The sequence below is a fragment of the Medicago sativa genome, chromosome 8 (assembly GCF_051527215.1).
Source record: "Medicago sativa cultivar Bolivia chromosome 8, Bolivia_mono, whole genome shotgun sequence".
Lineage (NCBI taxonomy): Eukaryota > Viridiplantae > Streptophyta > Magnoliopsida > Fabales > Fabaceae > Medicago > Medicago sativa.
Window position 1 is genome coordinate 8,220,001 of NC_140756.1, and position 20,779 is coordinate 8,240,779.

Genomic DNA, 20,779 nt, shown 5'->3' on the forward strand with positions numbered 1-20,779 from the left:
AGAAGAAGAAGAAGAAGAAGAAGAAGAAGAAGAAGAAGAAGAAGAAGAAGAAGAAGAAGAAGAAGAAGAAGAAGAAGAAGAAGAAGAAGAAGAAGAAGAAGAAGAAGAAGAAGAAGAAGAAGAAGAAGAAGAAGAAGAAGAAGAAGAAGAAGAAGAAGAAGAAGAAGAAGAAGAAGAAGAAGAAGAAGAAGAAGAAGAAGAAGAAGAAGAAGAAGAAGAAGAAGAAGAAGAAGAAGAAGAAGAAGAAGAAGAAGAAGAAGAAGAAGAAGAAGAAGAAGAAGAAGAAGAAGAAGAAGAAGAAGAAGAAGAAGAAGAAGAAGAAGAAGAAGAAGAAGAAGAAGAAGAAGAAGAAGAAGAAGAAGAAGAAGAAGAAGAAGAAGAAGAGTAGAGGAAGAGGAAAGCTCACAATTTTATTGAAGTCCATAGTGGACTTTGGAGGTAAAGGTGTTGCATCATGTTTTGGAGCATTTGATTGTTTTCTTCATTTATTCGATTGCTCCTTTGGACATTGTTCCTTTCAACACCTTATTTTTGTTGCTCGGTGCTTATTCTTTGAACTTTGGTTTGCATCCATGCCCGCCGTTCATCATTATAGCTTCCACCAACTTCTTGTTCATGGTGCAGTTTGCACCTACCTCCGCTTCATCACCACCATCATTTTTGTACTGTGGGTTAGTACCAACATAAAGCATATTTTCCACCACCTCCGGATTAGTTATGTCCAGATTAGGTAGAATAATCAAACAATAAGCTCTAATATTTCTCCATTCATATTGGTAATTGTGAGTAGGGTCATGTGTTCTAAGGAAGGACAAAGTAGTGAGAGTATATAAGTCTAGATAATAGTTCCCTCTATCCTCTTGATCCATTGATTCACACTCACCCCAAACTTCCTAGCAATAAAAGTGATTATTCCACCTACCATTATATCACCCTTATCATCCGGTTTCTTTTTAACAATTGAAACAAGGTAAACAAGCAAATAATAGCAAATGTGAATATGATGGTTATAAAGCATAGCCCACGACATAAACAACTCTCATCATTCCCTACCTCTTTCTTACTCTATACGGTACAAGCCATAACCCTTTCAAGGTACCTAAGCATAGGGTTGTGTTATTCAACAGCCTAATCACATTATCCTCTATTTCTAGTCTATCCATAGCATTAACATCAAGGTACCTGCAAGTAGAGATAGTTCTAGAGATTAGAGTTTTATACCTATTCCTTTGCTCGGGATCCTTGAATTTGATCCTATGATTGCGGGTTATTGATTGCTTCTTGCACCACTTCCGGAGTCTTCAATCTCCTTACCTTTCCTCTTGGATGTCATTGACCTAGTTGACTTTGTTTTGGTTTGGGTTAAGGTTAGGTTTTGTGTGGGAAAGGTTGGTTTAGTGATGGGGTTTAAGGAAGGTTTTTGATTGTATTGATGAAGATTGGTGAAGAAATTGTGGTTTGGTGAAGTTTGAAGAGAGTTATGGAGGAAAGATGAAAGAAGTTATTTTGTTTAAATAAAAAAATGATAATGTTTTTTTTTTCAATTTTTTTTTGGCTGAAAAGTTGGCACAGCCGTGCCACCATCGGCACGGGCCGTGCCAAGCTTCGGAAAGAGGCAATTTTTTTTTTTGAGAATATTTTTTTTGGAGATTTTTTTGTTTCGGTCAACGGCTTCAACTTTCTTTCACTTTTTTCATCATAGTTGGACAAATACCTACAAAACAAATTAAAATAACACAAAACAAAAAAATAAAAGCAATAAAATTCATGGGTTGCCTCCCACGAAGCGCTCGTTTAGAAACAAAAAAATAAAAGCAATAAAATTCATGGGTTGCCTCCCACGAAGCGCTCGTTTAGAGTCATTAGCTTGACGATTAGAAAGTGGTTCATCTATCCTATACCCAATCTCTCGTAAAGGGACAATGGCATCAAACTAACATTCTCTCCCAAATCACACATGGATTTTTCTATAGTTTCAGATCCTATGACACAAGGTAGGGAAAAGCTTCCTAGATTCTTAAGTTTAGGTGGCAATTTGTTTGGAAGTATTTCAATAAATTTTCTAAACTGCTCATCTAACTTGCACTCATCAAACCCTTGTGTTAATGAAATATCATGCTCATGAGATGGTGAAACAAGTGGATTTTCATTCTCTCCTTTGGCTTTCTCACTTTGAGGCTCATCACTCCCTATCTCTCCTTCATTGTTCTTAATTTTCATAACGGGGTCCTCTAATTGTTTACCATCCCTAAGGGTAATAACACTTATATGGTTTTTGGGGTTGGTTTCAGTTTGGTCTAGGAGGACTTCAGAGGATTGAGAGGAAGTAGCCACCTATTGGGGCACTTGAGAAGTCCGAGTCTCAAGCATCCGACCGTGAGTAACTATGGAGTCTTCTTTTGATGTAAGTTTGGCAAGAGAGTCCTTCAAAAATTCAGTTTGATTTTTAAGCTCTTGGAGCTGCTCGGATTGATTTATACAAAAATTTTCTAAAAAAAGTTCCAAGCTAGATTTTTGAGGGACTCTTTGGTTGTTTGCATAACCGAGTGGTGTTGTTTGTTGTCCAAAAAGATTTTGAGGGGTTTGAAAAAAATTTGGTTGTTTATAAACCCTTGATTATATTGAGCATAGTTTACTTGCTCAGGACTTCTAACAACACTACCTAGTTCGCAATCAATGCCAATATGGCCAAATATTCCACAAAATTCACAAAGAGGTGATACGGGGGCAGGTGTGACAGCACTAGTATTTATTTTATCAAATTTTTGTGTGAGTGCGTCAACCTTAGCCTAGATGATCAAGGGAAGAATTTTCATACATACCTACCTCTTTTTTAGAGGGTGAAGGAGCAACATTAGTGGTGTCCCTTCCGTAGGTCCACCGATAGTGGTTTTGTGCCATGTCCTCGATCAAAGCATATGCTTTTGTGTATGTTTTGTTCATCAAAGCTCCACTGTTTGCATCAACATAAATTTTTATGGGATATAAAAGACCATTATAAAAAGTGTGAAAAATAAGCCAGTTCTCTAAACCATGATGGGGACAAAGTCTAAGCATTTCTTTGAAACGCTCCCACGCATCGTAAAGAGATTCTCCATCTTTTTGATTGAATTGTATGATTTGATTCCTTAATTGAACAAGTTTTAGAATATGGAAAGAATCGAGCAAGAAAAGCTTGTTTTAATTGATGCCATGAAGTGATAGAACCAAATTCCAATGAATGAAACCAAGCACTAGCTCTACCCCCTAAGGAAAAAGGAAAGAGGTGCAGCCTTACGGCCTCTTGGTTTGCATTCAAGGTTCCACCGAGTCTTAAAAAGGTTGAAATATGAAAATTCGGATCCTCGGTGGGTGATCCGAAAAATTGATTTTGCTGCACTAAGTGAATAAGTGCAGGTTCTATTTCAAAATTGTCCTCAACCGTTGGGTACACAATAGTATCGTATGACTCATTTGAAGATGGGATTGCATACTCTTTGAGAGAGCGTTCCTTAGCCATATCGTTATTATCTTCCCAAGAATTTAAAGGCAAAAGAAGAAATAGAAAAAGAAAGAAATAAATAAAATAAAATAAAATAAAGAAAAAGATTTTTTTATATAAAATATAATAAGGAAAAAGATTTTTTTTTTCAGTCAAATCCTAAAAAAATTAATCAAATTGCAATAACTCCCCGGCAACGGCGCCAAAAACTTGATAGGCCAAACCGCAAGTGCACGGTCTATCGAAGTAATAGTAGTAAAATAGAGTATCGTTCCGCTAGGGAGTTATGAATTCAATTAACTTTAAATAACGATTAGATGAGAGTTTTGAGAATAAAGTTTGGATTTTTATTTATAAGAAAATAACAATAATAGAATAAAAGAGCCTTGGAATTATTGGTTCATCCTAATGACAAGTCCTTCACTAGCCAAGACTTTAACTTCTAATTTCATGTTTTACACCTAATTTCTAAAGACCGGTTTCTCTTTAGCCCCTCACCTTTCCGATGAAAGTCCGGTGAGAGTTTACCTCTAGTAACCAAGCCTATTTCGCTGACTTGATTACTAGAAGAAGCTTATAAGGATTGAAACTACACATGTCTCAATAATTGCAAAGACTATTTCGATGCCTTTGCAATTATTGTCTAGATTCACTTGTTCCAATATCAAAGCTCCGCTTTCGCTTTATGAATTGATATTTGGGATGATGGATTAACAATTATCAAACCCTCCACTTTCGCTTCTACAGTTTGATAATGGTTAATTCACGTTAAAACGGTGAATCTAGATTAGAAATTAGAATTACATGAAATTAGGATTAAAGCTTGGTTCGATTAGGATTACGTCATTAGACTTATCCAACAATCCCAAGACAAGAAGAGTCTACTCACTAACGTTCATTGTAGACATAGAGAAGAAGGAGAAGAAGAAGAATATAAAATAACAATAAAGTAAAAGTGAACTTTTATTCCCAGAACAAAAGATGAATCTTTATGATGGAGTGCTACTCTATTTATAGCTTTACAATTAACTTAAAATCTAAGAAACTATAAGGGCTAATCGGTAAAACTACAACAGAGTAACTTGGGCCCGAAGAAAAAGCAAGAAAAGAGATTCTAGGGGGTGGCACGGTCGTGCCACATGTTGGCACGGGCCGTGCCAAGCTTCGACTTTGTGGAGACATATTTTTGTCTCCATATCTTCGTATTTTTGTACTGTATTTGCTAAAGTCCTCTTTCTTTTGCTCCAAGACACCTTCCATCGTATATTCGTTCCCGAAATATAAAATATGCAATTTGTAGTAAACTAGCTCAAAAAGGAAATAATATTTAAATAAAATAAAACTAAATCTAATTAAAACGAAACTAAATAATGCATAAAAATAGACTAAATAAAGACTCATCACAAACATAGTAGAGGAAAAACTACCGCTTGACGTCATGTATGATGCTATCTTATCCCAAAGGTTCACTACTTTCCAACAATCCGTAGCAAATTTACAATGCATAAACATGTGCATTTCATCTTCCAGTCCCGATTACAAACCACACAAGTAGACCGGCAATGGACTCCACGAATTTGTAAATTAGACCTTGTAGGTAACCTGTTGCGAAGCAATCTCCGGCAAAAATGTTTGATTTTTGGCGGAACTCGCAATGACCAAATTAACTTCCAATCCCCGGGACATGATAATTTGACCGCCGGTCCGAAATACTCACACACATCTTATACACGGATTTAACCGTATATGAGCCATTAGGAGATGCATTCCAAATTATTGTATCGAGTGTGTTTGGGAGTGCAAAGGCAACTTACAAATATCAGATGTGTCATGTGTGTTCATTATAGATGCAATAAAGTCACGATTCCAAGTGTTGGTTGTTGGATTGAAGATTTGTGACACAATCAGGTTGAGAAGATTGCTTGCCGGTAATGTGGTAGGTCGTAAATTCGACGAGTGCGGATCCAGGGGTCTTACCATACATTAATATCTTTACCATCACCGATTTTCCACCTATAACCAAGAGATAACATCGGAATAGTGTTCCAGATACTCCTCCATGTGAAACTTGGACTATGGCCAATAGTGGCATCCAAAAACCCGCTTGTAGGGAAATATTTAGCTTTGAGAACTTTGGTGAGGAGAGAGGAAGAGTTTGTGAGGAGCTTCCATCCTTGCTTACCTAAAATGGCAAGGTTAAAACCTTCAAGGTCACGAAAGTTAAGGCCATCGTGATCCTTACAAACAGTCATCTTATCCCAATTTAGCCAATTAATACTTCGACCACCATTCCTCTTCGAACCCCAATAAGATGAATTCATCATGACTCTCCTATAATAACAGCTTTTAACATTTATTAGTTTGGTTTAATTTAAATACCCGTACACTACTAGAAAAACGACTTTTAACATCATTGTTTTGTTAAAGCAATGTAGTGGCTATAGCTTGATGTTTGGTTAATTTTGATGAAGCATTGTAGTAGCTATAGCTTGATGTTTAAGTAATTTTGTCTTCTCTTTGATCATTGTACATATGAAATGTGTGTACACATTTTGCTTCAACATAGGCTTATAAAATTGTTGATGTTAAAACATTATGCTCAAATTAGATTGACAAATATAACCATTTAAATATGCATATTTTTAATATAAATGAAATGAATGCATGAAAAATAAATCAGTATTTTTCACATCGGTGGGAACGTCAGCCGATGTGAAACATAAATTGAATGAAAATTGAAACTCAAATTCACAATGGTGAAACTTATATCCGATGTGAAATATACTTGCTTTGACATCGGTTACACTAGTACAACCAATGTAAAAACCTCTTATACCGTTTTTAATAATCACATATCAAATCTGGATTATCCGACCTATGTTCACAACCGTTCCATACTCTATGTGAAATGTTACGGATATTCAACATCACCTTTAGTGACATCGGCTGGGGTCCGATATGAAAAGTCGATTTCTACCGATGTTACATGTCATTTATGTTTTTTGAAAGAAATTAAATGTCATTTATGTAGTAGAAAGAGAATTGAAGGCTTTCCTTATACATAATAATTTTCTAGTTTGGTCCATTACTCCTGTGTAAAAAAAATCATATTCTAATTAATAGCATCAAATTATAACGTCAAACTAATATTCAACATAAAAAAATTAACAAGCTTTCAACGATTTTAGCATTTTCAACATTTTGTGGTTCTTTTATAATAAAAAGCAGCTTTCTCTCCTTCAAAGAAAAAGCAAGCTTTCTCTATAATAAATATCTTGGGTAGGGGTGGCAAAGCGGGCCGGCCCGCCCCATTTAGGTCCGCCCCGTCTAAGCCCGCTAAAAACGAGACGAGACGAGCCGAGTCAAATTTTGTGACCGAGTCCAAAATCTCACCTCGCCCCGTTTAGTGGCGGGCTTGCGAGTTGGCGGGCCGGCCCGCCAAACAAAAACTTTTTTTAATTTTTTTTTCTATAACTTAATTGTTACAAAAAAAACTATGTTGCTTTTATCGTAAAAAAATATAAAAGAATAGGTAGCAAGTAAATTTGTGAAAAACAATATAATTATCAAATTGTCGAATTCAACATCATAACTAATAGCAAAATAAGGGAAATGCGCAACGTAAAACAAATCATAAAATAAATCCAACAACCAAATTATAAAATAAGTCTCAAAATAAATAAACACAACAACTAAGATAAATCCAAAAGCATAAAATAAGTCTCAAAATATATCTAACAACCAAAATAAATCTAAAAACATAAAATAAGACTCAAAATAACAAATTGAAACACGAGTTAAGCGGGCCGCCCCGCCACGCCCCGTGCTCGTCCCATTTCCAACGAGTTAAGCGGGCCGGCCCGGCCCGCCCCGTGCCCGCCCCGTATTTTAACGAGACGAGCCGGACCGAGCCAGCTATAGAAAGCGAGTTCAAAACTTCGACTCAACCCGCCAAAAATAGCGGGCCAAACGGGCCGGCCCGGCGGGTCGACCCGTTTTGCCACCCCTAATCTTGGGTCGATATCCAATTCAATGGCAATTTCATTAGTATTATCCAACACGTTTTTTTAGGGATATTATCCAACACGTTATAATTAAATAATTAGTTTCTCTATACCCTTCAAAATCTGAAATCAACCACTTTATTTTATTTTATTTATTAAATAAAAAATATTTATTTTGATGCCAATAATATTTTACAATTATACGAATAATAATACTAATAAAATAAATTGCATCATATCCGACGATTATCATTTAAAAAGAAATTAAAAAAACTTTAACACTACTTATGGTGACAAACAACTAAGTCTTAGTTAAATAAAAAAATACGGTTCAAACATGACTTTTATCTACATACCTATAAACAATGTATAATTGACAACAAAAATATTGTTTTCCAGCCTTTTACCCATGTACAAACTACATTACATTTAATTTAATGAAGGATTTTGTCCATAGATGAAGAAAAAAACAATTTTCACAGAGGCACCACATGAGGGATTCTTATTGGCCCAACGGTAGTGGGATAACAAACCATTGCACTCCTAGCCAGTATGTCAAGTGAGCCTAGCTACTTGAACTACCACTATTTTTGCTATTGAGTTGTTGTTCTCCTTGTTGAAAACCCTAGCGAGCAGTGGCAGAATCAGCAACAAAGGTGAGTTAATAATCAAGTAAACCACTAAATTAGTCCCCGACTCGGTACATCACTCTCAAATAGATCCCTAACTTTATGAATATTTTGAAAAGGTGTCTGACCGTAAAATTTTATTCATATATTAGTCCTTCAAAGAATATACTAAGGACTAAATTGATAGTAATTAGATAAAGTTAGTGACCAAACTAATAGTAAATTGTTAAAATATATGGGATTAATTGATAGTAAGTTGTTTAATATAAGGACCAACTCGTCGGTTGAATCGTGTCAAGGACCTTTTTAAAATACTCATAATCTCAAAGAAATATTTGAGAGTGCACTACATAGTTAGGGACTAATTTGATAGTTAACTCGTTAATAATCCTTCGTAAAGGCGCGTTGGATGGTCAACTGGTTTTAGCTAATCCGATAAAAATCGAGTTATCTTCATTGTGTTGAGTTTTTAGTAGTTAGTTTCCTTAATAAATTCCTACTTGTAAGGAATACCGTTGCTTTTACTTATTCCTTAGGAGAATCCCATGTTATTAGGAATTGTTAAACGTGGGATTAGTGGTTCCTTTATTTTCTAGCTTTCGATTACTTCCTCTTGTATTTAATTACATTTCAAGTCAATAAATCCGTATCCAATTCTGCAAGGTAAAAACTTAATAACAATTGGTATCGAGCTCCCCACTCGGGGCCCGATTTGAAAAAGCCGCAACTTTCATTCTTGCAAGAAAGAAGAGTTTTCTCTCTCCTCTTTCAATGACTTCGAAAACAACAGTTTTGTTCAACCTCGCTATTCCACGCTTCAATGGTCACTATGATCATTGGAGTATGTTGATGGAAAATTTTCTCGCGATCCAAAGAGTACCGGGTTCTTGTGGAAAATGGCATCACCGAACCTCGAGATGAATCCAATTTGACGAAGCACGAAAAAGGTGTTGAAAGATCGAGAGATTGAACGATTTAAAGGCAAAGAATTATTTGTTTCAAGCAATAGATCGTGCTGTACCGGAGACCATCCTAAAGAAAGACACCGCTAAAGACATTTGGGATTCAATGAAGAAGAAGTACTAAGGCTCGCACGAGTAAAACGTGCACAACTCCAAGCTCTTGGCAAAGAGTTTGAAATTCTTCACATGAAGGAAGGAGAATCAGTCAATGATTATTTTTCAAGAACACCGTCAATTGCAAACAAGATGCGCATTAATGGAGAAAAATTGGATGATGTTGCGGTCATTGAGAAAATCCTTCGCTCAATGACACACAAGTTTGACTATGTGGTGTGTTCCATTGAAGAATCGAATGACATTGATAGTCTTTCGATTGATGAGTTGCAAAGCTCGTTGCTAGTTCATGAGCAAAGGATGACTAGATATGATGTGGAGGAGCAAGCCTTGAAAGTTACCGCTCATGGAGGAATCATTTCTCCGGGAAGAGGACGTGGGGGATTTCGAGGAAGAGGCGAGAGGTAGAGGACGTCAACATTACAATCAAGGAGCCTAATTTGATATGGCAAGGGTGGAGTGTTATCGTTGTCACAAGAATGGCCATTATCAATATGAATGCCGGACAAAGAGAAGGAAACCAAGGTAAATTTTTCGAAACCGAAGAAGAGTTGCTCTTGATGGCTTACATTGACAAGAACAATTCACTAGGTAATACTTGGTATTTAGATTCGGGCTGCAACAATCACATGTGTGGAAACAAATCTTTGTTTTATGATTTGGATGAAACATTTAGAGAAACCGTAAAGCTTGGTAATAATTCTTGCATTTGTCATGGGAAAAGGGGATATTAAACTCCATATGAAAAACAACATTGTGCATACAATTTCTAGTGTGTTTTATATCCCAGATTTGAAAAGCAATCTCATTAGTCCGGGACAACCGCAAGAAAAAGGTTACATCATCATCATCCAACGAAGTAGGTGTCAAATTCAACATCCAGAGAAGGGTCCGATAGCTGAAGCGAAATGACATCCAATCGTATGTTCCCTCTACACATTCAGCATGGTGTCCAAAAGTGTTTGTCGACAAGAGTGCAAGATCCAACATGGCCGTGGCATCTCGCGTTATGGTAATTTGAGTTTTAAAGGCTTAAAGACACTACATGAGAAGAACATGGTGGAAGGACTGCCCAATATCAACAATCCTATAGAAATGTGTGAAGACCGCATTGTTGGTAAACAACATCGCGACTCTTTCCCGCGAGGAAAAGCATGGAGAGCCGAGCAATGTCTACGGTTGTTGCATTCGGACATCCGTGGACCAATCAATCCAACCTCGAATGGAAACAAAAGGTACTTCATTACCTTCATAGATGATTATAGTCGAAAAACATGGGTTTATTTTTTGCAAGAGAAATCTGAAGCTTTTATTGTTTTTAAAAGCTTTAAAGCTCGAGTTGAAAAAGAGTCCGGAAAGTACATTAAGATCCTTCGCACGTATCGCGGCGGTGAATTTAACTAACATAACTTTGCAAGTTTTTGTGAATCGCATGGAATACGGAGGCGGCCATCGTTGCATACACACCACAACAAAATGGTGTGGCCGAAAGAAAGAATCGACTATTATGAACATGGTGCGAAACATGATGGTGAAAAGGGGTATTCCAAAGACTTTCCGGCGAAGCGATCAATTGGAGCGTTCATGTACTCAATCGAAGTCCTACCCTTGCCGTGAAAAACATAACACCTCAAGAAGCTTGGAGCGAAGTCGGGCCATCAGTTGATCACTTTAGAGTTTTTGGATGCATAGCGTATGCACATGTTCCAAATGAAAAGAGAACAAAGCTTGACGATAAGAGTGTGAAATGTGTTTTTATTGGGGTTAGTGAAGAATCGAAGGCGTACAAGTTATATAATCCCATTACGAGAAAATAATCATTAGTCGAGATGTTTTCTTTGATGACGAAAATACATGGGATTGGAGCATCACCGAGCAGCAACAAACTTTAATTGATGTTGAAGAAGATGACGAGAAAAGTCAAGAGTCCGAATCGAATTGCGGCTTCCTACTCGGTCCCTTGGAGAAATTTCGCCAAATCCTTCATTAAGTGTCTCAATTCCAAATGAAGATCGGTCATCCGTTTCGAACCACGACGACAAAGGACAAGGCCAGCTTGGATGATAGATTATGTGAGTGGCGATGAATTATCCGATGAGGATGCTACCGCACATTTTTCTTTATTTGCGAGCTCCGATCCTATATTGTTCGCGAAGCGATGAAAGAAGAAAAATGGAAAAAAGCCATGGATTCGAAATTGAAGCCATAGAGAGGAATAAGACTTGGGAGTTAGCCGATCTTCCTAAAGGACAAAAAACCATTGGTGTGAAGTGGGTTTATAAAACAAAGCCGAATGAAAAGGGAGAAATCGACAAATTTAAAGCAAGGATGGTTGTGAAAGGCTACAAGCAAGAGCATGGAGTTGATTATCAAGAAGTTTTTGCCCCCGTAGCAAGACAAGATACAATTCGATTGGTGGTATCATTAGCCGCACAAAATTCATGGCCTATATTCCAACTTGATGTAAAATGCGCCTTCCTTAATGGTGAACTACTTGAGCAAGTCTACATTGAGCAGCCTCCCGGTTACGTGGTAAAAGGTAGCGAACATAAAGTTTACAAATTGAAGAAGGCCTTATATGGTCCAAGTGTGCACCTTGAGCTTGGTATAGGCGTATAGAAGATCACTTTGAGAAGGCGGGTCTCATAAAATGCCCATACGAGCATACTTTGTTCATCAAAACCGGAGAAGGAGGTAAAATATTGATAGTTTGCTTATATGTTGATGATCTTATTTTCACCGGTAATGATGAGGCTATATTTTCGATTTTAAGAATTCTATGATGGCTGATTTTGACATGACCGATTTAGGAAAAATGAAATATTTTCTTGGTATAGAAGTAGTGCAAACGAGTGCTGGTTTGTTTATTGGACAAAAGAAATATGCTCAAGAGGTTTTGGAGAGATTTCATATGGAGAATTGTAATCCAGCTTAGAACTCCAACTGAACCAGGTTTGAAACTCTCAAGTGATATTGATGGGGAGAGGGTTGACGGTACTTACTTCAAACAAATTGTTGGAAGTTTAATGTACTTGACAGCCACTAGGCCCGATATAATGTATGCCGTGTGTCCGATTAGTAGGTATATGGAAAGACCAACGAGTTGCATCTTGAAGCTGCAAAAAGGGTGTTTCGTTACTTGAAAGGAACAATAGATTTTGGTATTTTCTATAAGAAAAATGGAGGATCTGTTTTGACCGGTTTCACCGATAGCGATTATGCGGGTGATTTGGATGATAGGCGAAGTACATCAGGTCATGTGTTTATGATAGGATCAGCTGCTGTATCATGGGAATCAAAGAAGCAACAAGTTGTTACTTTGCCCACAACCGAAGCGGAGTTCATAGCTGCAAAGCAACTTCGGCATGCCAAGCAATTTGGCTAAGAAGAATTCTTGAAGAGTTACATTTTTATCAAGAGAGGCCAACTGTGATTCATTGTGATAATAGTTCAACTATCAAACTCTCCAAAAACCCAGCTTTTACATGGGAGAAGTAAACACATAGATGTGCGATATCATTTTCTTCGTGATCTTGTTACCGACAGAACCATAGATTTGGTGTATTGTCGAAGTGAAGACCAAGTGGCGTATATCATGACCAAGTCTCTAAAGTTAGAAGCTTTTGTGAAGGCCGCGAGCATTACTTGGAGTTTGTTTAAGTTCGATTTTTAAACCGATTCATAGATATGATTCAGGTTTAAGGGAGGGTGTTGAGTTTTTAGTAGTTAGTTTCCTTAATAAATTCCTACTTGTAAGGAATACCGTTGCTTTTACTTATTCCTTAGGAGAATCCCATGTTATTAGGAATTGTTAAACGTGGGATTAGTGGTTCCTTTATTTTCTAGCTTTCAGTTACTTCCTCTTGTATTTAATTACATTTCAAGTCAATAAATCTGTATCCAATTCTGCAGTAAAAACTTAATAACACATTGTCTGTCTTTTTTTGTGTGCATTCTCAGCGTTTGTGTTTTATTTGTTTCATGTTTTCTTTCTATGCTATTCAAATTTAGTCTATTTATTCTCTAGCAAGCCTCAAGATACTTATCATTCTTATATCCTTAAAATTTCTTATAATTTTGAGTATATTTTACTTTGAACATATCTTATAATTTCTAATTAAATTGCTTGTATTTGCATTCAAAATTTTATTTTTTTCATTAGTAAATTATACTTTGAACGTGGTCCCCGTAAACGTAATTCTTGACTCGGTCTCGGCTAGTACAGCTATATTGACGGTGACAGAATGTCTTTGTTTTTGCTTATAACGTGGACAGCATAACAATCGTTGATTTAATTTAATAATGTAATAATAATACACAACTTAAAAATAATCTCTTCCCTCAAAAAACTTAAAAATAATCTCGTATTTTAAGAAAAAAGAAGTCTAAGAACGAAGCGAGTATTGAAAGAGAAAGAATGATTGAAGCTAACGCGGTCCTATTTGTACATGTGTATTTTAAAATAGTTGAGGGATGAATAAACAAAGAAGGTAGATGAGTTGTACATAATTATTGTACTCCATCTACTAATTGTTTTGTATTTGTACTTTGTGTTTTGTCTTGTAATAATAGTTGACTTGAGTTACGATGTCTTCCTCCGATCATCCATGGATCTATTCATCAACTCAGAGGAGAGGGGAGGAATTTTTTTGAACGTAGATAGATTTTTAAAATTTTGTTGGAAACAGAGTAAATAAAAGAAATTTATTGAATGTAGATTGGAATTTAAAATGGGAAAAAATATGACCGAATTTGTAGGACATAAACAACCTCTTGCATTGCATTTTTAAGTGAAAATTTAATATGAAATAATATATTACTCCATATGTTAGTCTAGAAATATTTATATGATCTCGGTAAATAAAAAAATACCATGTAGTGATTGATTTTTCATCAATAATACATGAAAAAACTATATTATTTTTTTAAGGGAAAAACTATATTATTTAGTTAAGATACTTATTTATTAAGAAATCATATATGTTATTTAGTTTGTAAAAAAGTATGTTATTTAGTTGAATATTAATTTGCATATTGGTAAATCATTTTCATGTCTTGACATATATTAAATTAACATGTAGTTTGATGAATAATAATTAATTTGTTTTGCATTTTCCTTCAAAAAATAAATAATTAATTTGAATAATTAGATTGGTAACCGTCTATTAAGATGATTTCCTAAGGTACATTGCACCAACTGTAAAAAAAATGTACAAAGACATATATTTACCAATTTTTAGAAAAAAATTAAATCAATAATTTTTATATATTTAATGAAACGACAATGAAGAAAATAAATGTTAAACATTAGTTATTTATAAATGTTGAGCTTTATGGAGTTGTAAGAACTTAAATTTATCCATAAATGACAATAAACTAAATATATCATCAATATTTGTGCAATATCATCTCCCTTTAAACCAACAAAATTGTTTAGAGTAGTCAAATAAAAAATTAATGGGTAGCTACATATAAACATATACCAATTATTCAAGTTTTTCTTCTTCTTTTGGGGTAGCCAATGCTACCCCATGGCTATGAAGCCAATTGCCCCTGCCCCTCGGAGACAAGGAGGAGAGGTGACCGGAGAATAAAGTGGCGGCACGGAAGAATGGTGATGCTGGGATCTTGACAAAAATGCCCTTGGTGTATGTCTACCAAATTAAGATATGAGAGAGAGGGAGTAACATTTTAACAAAAAAATAAAACTATAATAACATAATTGTTGTCAAAATAGCGCGACCCATTCCATTCAACCGTAAATGTTTGATTCATTTCCATAGAGGCAGTCAGTCCACTGTCCGCCATCGCCAATTTTCTTAGTAATGGATACAAGATGTCCTCCTCCTCTTCATCCCTCTTCTTCAAGATCAAAACATACAAGCCATTGGGTGCACGACGTGTTTATCAATTTCAGGGGGAAAGATACTCGTGGGAATTTCGTTTCTCATCTCTATGCTGCACTCACAAATGCTGGAATCAACACTTTTCTTGACAATGAAAACTTACGGAAAGGGAAGGAGTTGGGACGAGAATTAATGCGAGCAATAGAAGGTTCTCAGATAGCCATTGTTGTTTTCTCTGAGAATTACGTTCGTTCTGGTTGGTGTCTTGATGAACTGGTACAAATCATGGAATGCCATGCAAATAAGGGTCAGGTTGTTATGCCCGTATTTTATAGTATTACCCCTTCGAATATACGTCAACATGCTGACAATACGTTCATAGATGAGTTCGATCAACCTATTTACACGGCACTCCAGGATGCTTCCTATTTGTCTGGTTGGGATATGAGAAATTACAGGTAAATATATCAATTCTCCTCCCTATGAATATCTAGAATTTCGTTTGTAGTTCATACAACCGTAAAATTTTCCCTAGGCATTCTTTGTTCCTTAAAATTCTAAAGAAAATGATACAAGGAATAAAAAGTGTAATCTTTTTTGTAGGATTAAAAACGAAATTCTAAATATTATATGTAACATTTACTTAATTAACCCTTTTTTTTTTAATTAGTACTCATTGCAATTTGTGATTTTGTTGTTGTTGTTACAAGGGAGATTATACCGCTGTCTGAGGCTTTATGCTATACATAAATCATTTGAACTTGATTAAGGGTGTTGAGTTGACTTGATTGGAAATTGAGTCAAATGTATGTTTTACGCTTCTAATCATTCATTTTTATGACCATTTTTGTTTTTTTTTAATATTTATTGTTGCAGTAATGAAAGCAATGTTGTCAAGGAAATTGTTAGCCAAGTTTTGAAAAAACTAGATAAAAAATACTTACCTCTCCCAGATTTTCAAGTTGGACTAAAACCCCGTGCGAAAAAGTCGATTCAATTTTTAAGACGGAATAAAAAAGGAGTTTGTTTAGTAGGGATTTGGGGGATGGGAGGGATTGGCAAAAGCACCATTGCCAAAGTCATCTACAATAAACTTTGTTATGACTTTGAAGATCAAAGCTTCATTGCTAATATTAGAGAAGTTTGGGAGAAAGATAGGGGCCCAACTGATTTACAAGAACAACTTCTTTCAGATATCCTCAAAGCAAGAAAGATAAAGGTGCATAGTGTTGAGTGGGGAAAAGCTATGATCAAGGAACGACTTTCCACAAAACGAGCACTTGTTGTACTTGATGATGTGAGTTCGTCCGAGCAATTAAATGCACTATGCGGAAATAGAAATGGAATTGGTTCAGGAAGTATAATAATCATCACAACAAGAGACGTGCGTCTACTTGATATCCTTGGAGTTGACTTTATATATGAAGCGGAGGGATTGAATGCACATGAGTCCCTTAAGCTTTTCAGTTTTCATGCTTTTAGGGAGGCAAGGCCAACAAAAGACTTCGCTATTCTCTCAAGAGATGTAGTTGCCTACTGCGATGGACTACCACTAGCTCTTGAAGTCCTTGGGTCTTACTTGTTCAAGAGGAGAAAACAAGAGTGGCAGAGTGCATTATCAAAGCTAGAAAAGATACCCAATGATCAAATACATGAGATACTAAAAATAAGTTTCGATGGTTTAAGGGATCGTATGGAAAAGGATATATTTCTTGATGTCTGTTGTTTCTTTATCGGTAAGGATAGAGCTTATGTTACAGAGACACTTAATGGGTGTGGGCTTCATGCTGATATTGGAATAACAGTGCTGATAGAGAGAAGCCTCGTAAAAGTTGAAAACAATAACAAGTTAGGAATGCATGCTTTGATACGAGACATGGGAAGAGAAATTGTCCGTGAAAGTTCACCTGAGGAGCCTGAGAAGCGTAGTCGATTGTGGTGTCATGAGGATGTAGTTGATGTATTGACCGACCATACTGTAAGAATTTCTCTACATCGTGTTTTTTTTTCATCTTTCACAATCATTAAAGATAAAAATAACTATGCTTGTATTTTAAATGTATTTTACTTTTCCCATCAATTGGCTAAAAATCGTGGGATTCACTATCTCATAAGCGTTTGTCTTTGTTAAAGATGCAATATAAAAAACCATTTGTGTGTGTCTCTTCTCCTATATACAGCTTAGCCTTAGGCGTTCTTTCTATTTCTTCGTACATGGTTTTTTATATTGTCCATGTTAAAAATATATTATATGAATTTCCATACATATGTCTTCATGTAATAACTCAAGTATTTGGAGCAGTTAATTCATGAGAATCATGCCATTTTATATATGATTGGGCTTAGGCTACAGCTTTATGTGCTGCTTTTTAGTTACCGAACAACAAACTAAGGTTTCCTTTTTTATTTTATTTTCTTTTTCTATGGTCTTCCTTTGTGTCACAGGGAACGAAAGCCATCGAGGGATTGGCTATGAAGTTGCCAAGGACCAGTAAAGTTTGCTTTGATACAATTGCTTTTGAGAAAATGAAGAGATTGAGATTGTTGCAACTTGATCATGCACAACTCATTGGAGATTATGAGTGTTTTTCAAAGCAACTGCGATGGCTTTCTTGGCAAGGATTTCCTTTAAAATACACGCCAGAAAACTTTTATCAGAAAAATGTAGTTGCTATGGACTTAAAATGCAGTAATCTTACACAAGTTTGGAAGAAGCCTCAGGTACATATGATAAGAGATTTTCCTTTTAAAATCAATTGTTAATGGGAATAGTTATTTTACCACTGTTTCATTTTGCATCTTATTCTCTAATTTTTCTTTGAAACACTTATTTTCTTCTAGTTTCTAGAGGGACTGAAGATCCTAAATCTCAGTCATTCCATGTACTTGAGAAACACCCCTGACTTTTCAATGGTACCAAATCTTGAAGATTCAATGTACTTGACAAACATTTATTCTCTAATATTTGCAGTTGCTGCAGAAGCTAAAAATTATCAATCTCAGTCATTCTAAGTATTTGAAAAGAACCCCTGACTTTTCAAAATTACCGAACCTTGAAAAACTCATTATGAAGGACTGTCAAAGTTTGACAGAGGTACACTCGTCCATTGGAGACCTCAAGAATCTTCTTTTGATCAATTTGAAAGATTGCACAAGTCTTAGAAATCTCCCAAGAGAGATATATCAATTGACATCACTGAAAACTCTCATCCTTTCTGGTTGTTCAGAGGTTGAAAAATTGGAAGAAGATATATTGCAAATGGAATCCTTGACAACTCTAATTGCACAAAATACTGGTGTCAAACAAGTGCCCTTTTGGATAGTAAGATCAAAAAGCATTGGATATATATCTTTATGTGGATATGAAGGATTATCACGTGATGTTTCTCCATCTCTCATTAGGTCTTGGATGTCACCAACAATGAATTCCTTACCACGCATTCCCCCTTTTGGTGGCATGTCAAAGTCTCTTGCTTCCTTGGATATAGAGAGCAATAATCTGGCTTTGGTCTTTCAATCACAAATACTTAACAGTTGTTCAAGACTTAGAAGTGTTTCGGTACAATGTGACTCAGAGATTCAACTGAAGCAAGAATTCAGAAGATTTCTTGATGATCTATATGATGCAGGTCTTACTGAAGTGGGAACATCACATGCATTACAAATTTCGGATCATTCCATGAGATCCCTTTTGTTTGGTATCGGAAGTTGCCACATTGTCATCAATACTCTTCGCAAGATCTTATCACGGGTTTCTTCTCTATCCTTCCACCTTTACTGATAATTATTAATTATTACTTAAGAAAACAAAGAACTACTTTCCATTTGGATTTTTTTCTTCAAATGGTAAAAGATTCTTAAATATACAAATTTATTCAAGTATCATAAGAGAAAACCTATTTTTTTCTACATATCATTTTTCTTTAAATTTATCTTCATTGCATTTATTTGCTACTGTTAATATTTATCTACATTTTTTTAGCTTATTCATATTCGTAACACATGTTTAACTTCGAAAGGATATTTGAATAACTATTGAAGCTATACACGGGTTTAGTCGTTTACATATTGAACGAGAAAGAGGAACAGAATAATAAAATAATATTTTTGTTGATCTGAATGGTTATATTGGATCTTCTTACCATACAAAAAAAATCACTAGCTCATGAATTGTTTTATAAATATTTTTTAGTACATTACTACAATCTAAAACGAATAAGGTAACCAGATAACTTATTACCTATATTTTTTGAAGTGTAGGAATCCATGACAGTAAGCTAATGTTGTTACAATGCTACCTTTTATTAGAAATCAAAGCTTCCAGATGTTTCATGTGTTAGCTCACAAGCCTTTTGTATTCATGACGTGATTTACTTTGTAGAATCGACTGTGTGTGAAAAGGAGACAAATTACTCTACATAACCGAAAACAATACCATTCCTAATGTTTTGAAGACAGAAAATGATTGATTTTTCTAAGATGTTGATAGTACTAGGCCATACATATTATCAGACACTCCTCAAAGAAGGGAATACAAAAGTAAAGTGCAAGTAAAACTAGGTCATGAAAAATCTTTCTTATAGATTGATAAGCTAGTAGAACCCAGAGTGAATTCGTAGAAAAACATATATATGCTATTTCAATGGTTAGTGTGAAAGATGAGTTGTAGGAAAGTGGAAAGAAACTATATTGCCTTCTCCATTCAATCAGTTTCCTTGTTTATATTTTTTTTCACTATTTTAATTTTCAACACAATAAATTGCAGAAGTTGTCCATTTGCATAGCATAATTAGAATTGCATAAGTAAGTAACTAAGCATATTTTCATGATACAGGGATTGGCAACCAATTTTGGTGATTCTTTCCTTCCGGGTGACAATTATCCTTCTTGGTTAGCCTATAAAGGTGAAGGACCTTCAGTACTTTTCCAAGTGCCGGAGGATAGTGATTTTTTCATGAAGGGAATAGCTTTATGCGTTCTTTATTCATCAACACCTGAAAATTTGGCAACTGAAAGTCTCGCTAGTGTCTTGATTATTAATTACACAAAATTCACTATCCAGATTTACAAACGAGACACAATAATGTCGTTTAATGATGAAGATTGGCAAGGCATAGTGTCAAATTTAGGAGTTGGTAACAATGTGGAGATTTTTGTAGCTATTGGGCATGGATTTACTGTGAAGGAAACTGCTGTTTATCTAATATATGATGAATCTATTGCTACGGAAGTTGACCCATCAACAAGCACAAATATTGAGCCATTACATGAAGTGGAAGTGCAATCATCACTTAGTGTGAAAATGGAGGCATCGGCCGAAGAACTACTACAACTATCACTTGATGTGAAAACAGAACCATCAGCTGAAGAGGAAGTACAACCATCACCCGATGTGAAAATGGAACCATCAGTTGTTGTCAAGAATGAACCATTAACGAAGACAAATAGAAAAATCTTTACAAGACTTGCAAAGAGAGTGGGAGAATGTTTATGCTTGAACTAGAATTGAGTAACAACTTTTGTTTGGAATTCCCATGTATGTGTTTTTTGCTTAATGAAAATATGGAGAACATAAATAATCTTCACCTGCCTTTGTTTAAAACCTATTGTGCCAAATCATTTGCCTTTGTTCATCTTCAAATACACCATTTTTGCACGTCTACTATTTTGATGGAATACCAATTACATGAATGTCATTCTTTCGTCAATTGTTGTGTTTCCTTCTACCTATTGGTTCTTATTT

The 20,779-nt window shown here is 35.5% G+C and overlaps 2 protein-coding genes, 1 non-coding gene and 1 pseudogene across 4 annotated transcripts; all 4 read left to right on the forward strand.

Annotated features, from left to right (window-relative positions):
* Nucleotides 1-3,028: 3,028 nt before the first annotated feature.
* LOC146896655 (small nucleolar RNA R71) lies at nucleotides 3,029-3,135 on the forward strand. The gene has a single exon (XR_015024359.1). It is a non-coding gene; the product is annotated as a small nucleolar RNA R71 (small nucleolar RNA).
* Nucleotides 3,136-8,885: 5,750 nt separating this feature from the next.
* Nucleotides 8,886-9,598, forward strand: LOC146896656 (uncharacterized; annotated as a pseudogene).
* Nucleotides 9,599-11,972: 2,374 nt separating this feature from the next.
* Nucleotides 11,973-12,575, forward strand: LOC146896657 (secreted RxLR effector protein 161-like). Its single transcript, XM_085736333.1, has 2 exons — nucleotides 11,973-12,083; nucleotides 12,273-12,575. The coding sequence occupies exons 1-2, from the start codon at nucleotides 11,973-11,975 to the stop codon at nucleotides 12,573-12,575; spliced, it is 414 nt and encodes a 137-aa protein (XP_085592459.1).
* A 2,059-nt stretch (nucleotides 12,576-14,634) lies between these two features.
* LOC146896658 (disease resistance protein RUN1-like) lies at nucleotides 14,635-20,638 on the forward strand. 2 transcript variants are annotated; one of them, XM_085737386.1, is made up of 6 exons: nucleotides 14,635-15,494; nucleotides 15,913-17,014; nucleotides 17,482-17,757; nucleotides 18,008-18,787; nucleotides 19,871-20,246; nucleotides 20,304-20,638. In XM_085737386.1, exons 1-6 carry the CDS (start codon nucleotides 15,016-15,018, stop codon nucleotides 20,537-20,539), a joined length of 3,249 nt encoding a protein of 1,082 aa, XP_085593512.1. In that variant the 5' UTR covers nucleotides 14,635-15,015; the 3' UTR covers nucleotides 20,540-20,638. The 2 variants fall into 2 exon arrangements, with proteins under 2 accessions (XP_085593512.1, XP_085593511.1); XM_085737385.1 differs by having other exon boundaries at nucleotides 19,871-20,638.
* Nucleotides 20,639-20,779: the final 141 nt, after the last annotated feature.